Raw genomic sequence first — 2219 nt, 5'->3', positions numbered from 1 at the left:
TATATATATATATATATATATATATACAGGATGTCTCATAAGATGGATCCGAGCCACATTGGGGATGAAGAATGGATCAAAGGGAACAAAAAATTCTTATATTATTTTGAGATACTCGCTATAGTTTTCGAATTAGAAAAAGAAATGTCTAAGCCAATATGCGATTAAGCCGCGCCGCGCGAATTCGTAGGACGGCCCACTCGAGCGGCGGCAGCGGCGGCGCGCAGGGAGAGAGAAGTAGCGCTTCGTTGCCGACTAAATATAGCATAAAACGACGCGACGAAGTGTGTCTCGAAGCGTAATTAAATAAAAACATCGTATAATAAAGCAAGCAGAAAGGTATCGCGACGATCAGCATATACTTTGCGTAATGCTCTAATTAATTACATCGCTTAACATATCTATAATTGTGTTAAAATGTATTTAATCGTGCTAAATAACGCGATTTATAATGATAAGAAATGTATAAGGAAAACCTCAGCTAAAATAACATTTTTGGATAATGTAGGCGCGATGCGGCGAAACACATAGAACTGTCATGCCAGGCTGTGCTAGGCAACGAAGCGCTACTTCCCTCTCCCTGCGCGTCGCCGCCGCCGCCGCTCGAGTGGGCCGTCCTACGAATTCGCGCGGCACGACTTAATCACATATTGGCTTAGACATTTCCTTTTCTAATTCGAAAACTATAGCGAGTATCTCAAAATAGTATAAGAATTTTTTGTTCCCTTTGATCCATTCTCTATCCCCAATGTGGCTCGACCCACCATCTTATGAGACATCCTGTATATATATATATATATATATATATATATATTTATATGAATATGTATATTGACATTGTACATATACATATATATTATATCATTAAAACCAATAATAAATTAATATGATAACATGATGATTATACTTTCTCAGTATGAATAATTAAAAAGAAATAAACTATTTTATTCACAGATTATCGAAAAGTTCTTCGACACGCGGGTAGCTGCCCCGCCTTACAAACACAACACGCTGTCCGGTTTCGGGAGGATGCTTAACGTACGTTTCAAAGTGTTAAAGGATTTCGTGCAAATAATGAAACTGGATCTAGTTCCCAGTCTTGTGCAGCAGCAGCAGCTGAAGTGGTCCGTGCAATTATGTTTGCGTATCCCACCTTCCGCGGGGCCAATCGTGCCTCCTGGTACGGAAGGAGTACACGTTTGCAGAAGTAAAATTTTATTTTTCGTGAGTATTCATATTCTTTATGTCGCACATGATTTGCTTATTCTCAATCGATCTTTAAACTTATACTTATTTCGCAGTTGCAAATAACGAGATTAGGAATATCATATCAAGGAGAGACGCCGTCCTTGGTGTTGCCGTTCGTGCATGATGTCAATACGAATATAACACAGCTAGCGGATAGAAGAGATCTTACTCCACCTCCCTCAGCGATTGCGGCAGCGTCTATGCAGCTAAAGAGATTCGCCGAGTACGGTGCGAATCAGTCAGAGTGTTCGCTGTTTCCCGCTGTACGCGATCTTTTGGCTAATTTCACATTACCGTCGGAACCGCCAGTTATATCACAGGTGATAATTTCAATAGAAGAAACTTAGTGTGTTGATCATAAGGCTATTAGATTATGCCTATTAGATTATGCCAGAAATGAGAATCAGAATCACTTTTTTCCATTTTTTCTTTTATACGATATTAATTAATTTATCGAAATTAATTAATTTCATCATGTTGACGTCATAATTGATCTATTCTTTTTCTCTGAGAGGAAAGAAGGAAAAATAAATGATTTAGTAAGAAATTCAGCTGAAAAGAATTGACCCTAAAATATACACAGTGTAAAATATATACAGACTAATAACAATATTCTATTTCTTCTTTTATTTTTTAAAAATCATTTTACAATCATAAATTCATGGAAAATATGGCTCCCAATATAAATCATATATGAATGGTATAGTTAAATTGAAATTTAATAATTTAAGATACCAACGAATATCGCCAACAAACATTTTTATAAAAATTTAATAGAGTATCAAATTACATTTGTTTAGGTCGTGCCGTCCCCGGCAGGAACTCAAGTAGCTTCCGCACAGCAAATTCAGAACACAGCGATGCAAATGCATTCGCCCATGGCTGCTGGTCAAGGTCCACCACAGGGACCAGGACCATACGGAATCCAAGGCATGCAACCGATGGGGATGATGGGCGGCCCGCCTCAATAG

General features: G+C 38.2%; 1 protein-coding gene across 1 annotated transcript in view; it reads left to right on the top strand.

Moving 5' to 3' along the window:
* Window positions 1-2219, top strand: part of LOC105625629 (mediator of RNA polymerase II transcription subunit 14) — a 19002-nt gene extending 16783 nt beyond the window's left edge. Inside the window, exons 22-24 of the mRNA XM_012206951.1 lie at window positions 955-1224; window positions 1302-1568; window positions 2049-2219. Of these exons, the coding sequence (XP_012062341.1) occupies window positions 955-1224; window positions 1302-1568; window positions 2049-2219 (708 nt within the window). The remainder of the gene's footprint in view (window positions 1-954; window positions 1225-1301; window positions 1569-2048) is intronic.

Source organism: Atta cephalotes (assembly GCF_000143395.1).
Source record: "Atta cephalotes unplaced genomic scaffold scaffold00003, whole genome shotgun sequence".
NCBI classification, from domain to species: Eukaryota; Metazoa; Arthropoda; class Insecta; order Hymenoptera; family Formicidae; genus Atta; species Atta cephalotes.
This window is presented reverse-complemented; position numbering and strand designations above follow the sequence as displayed.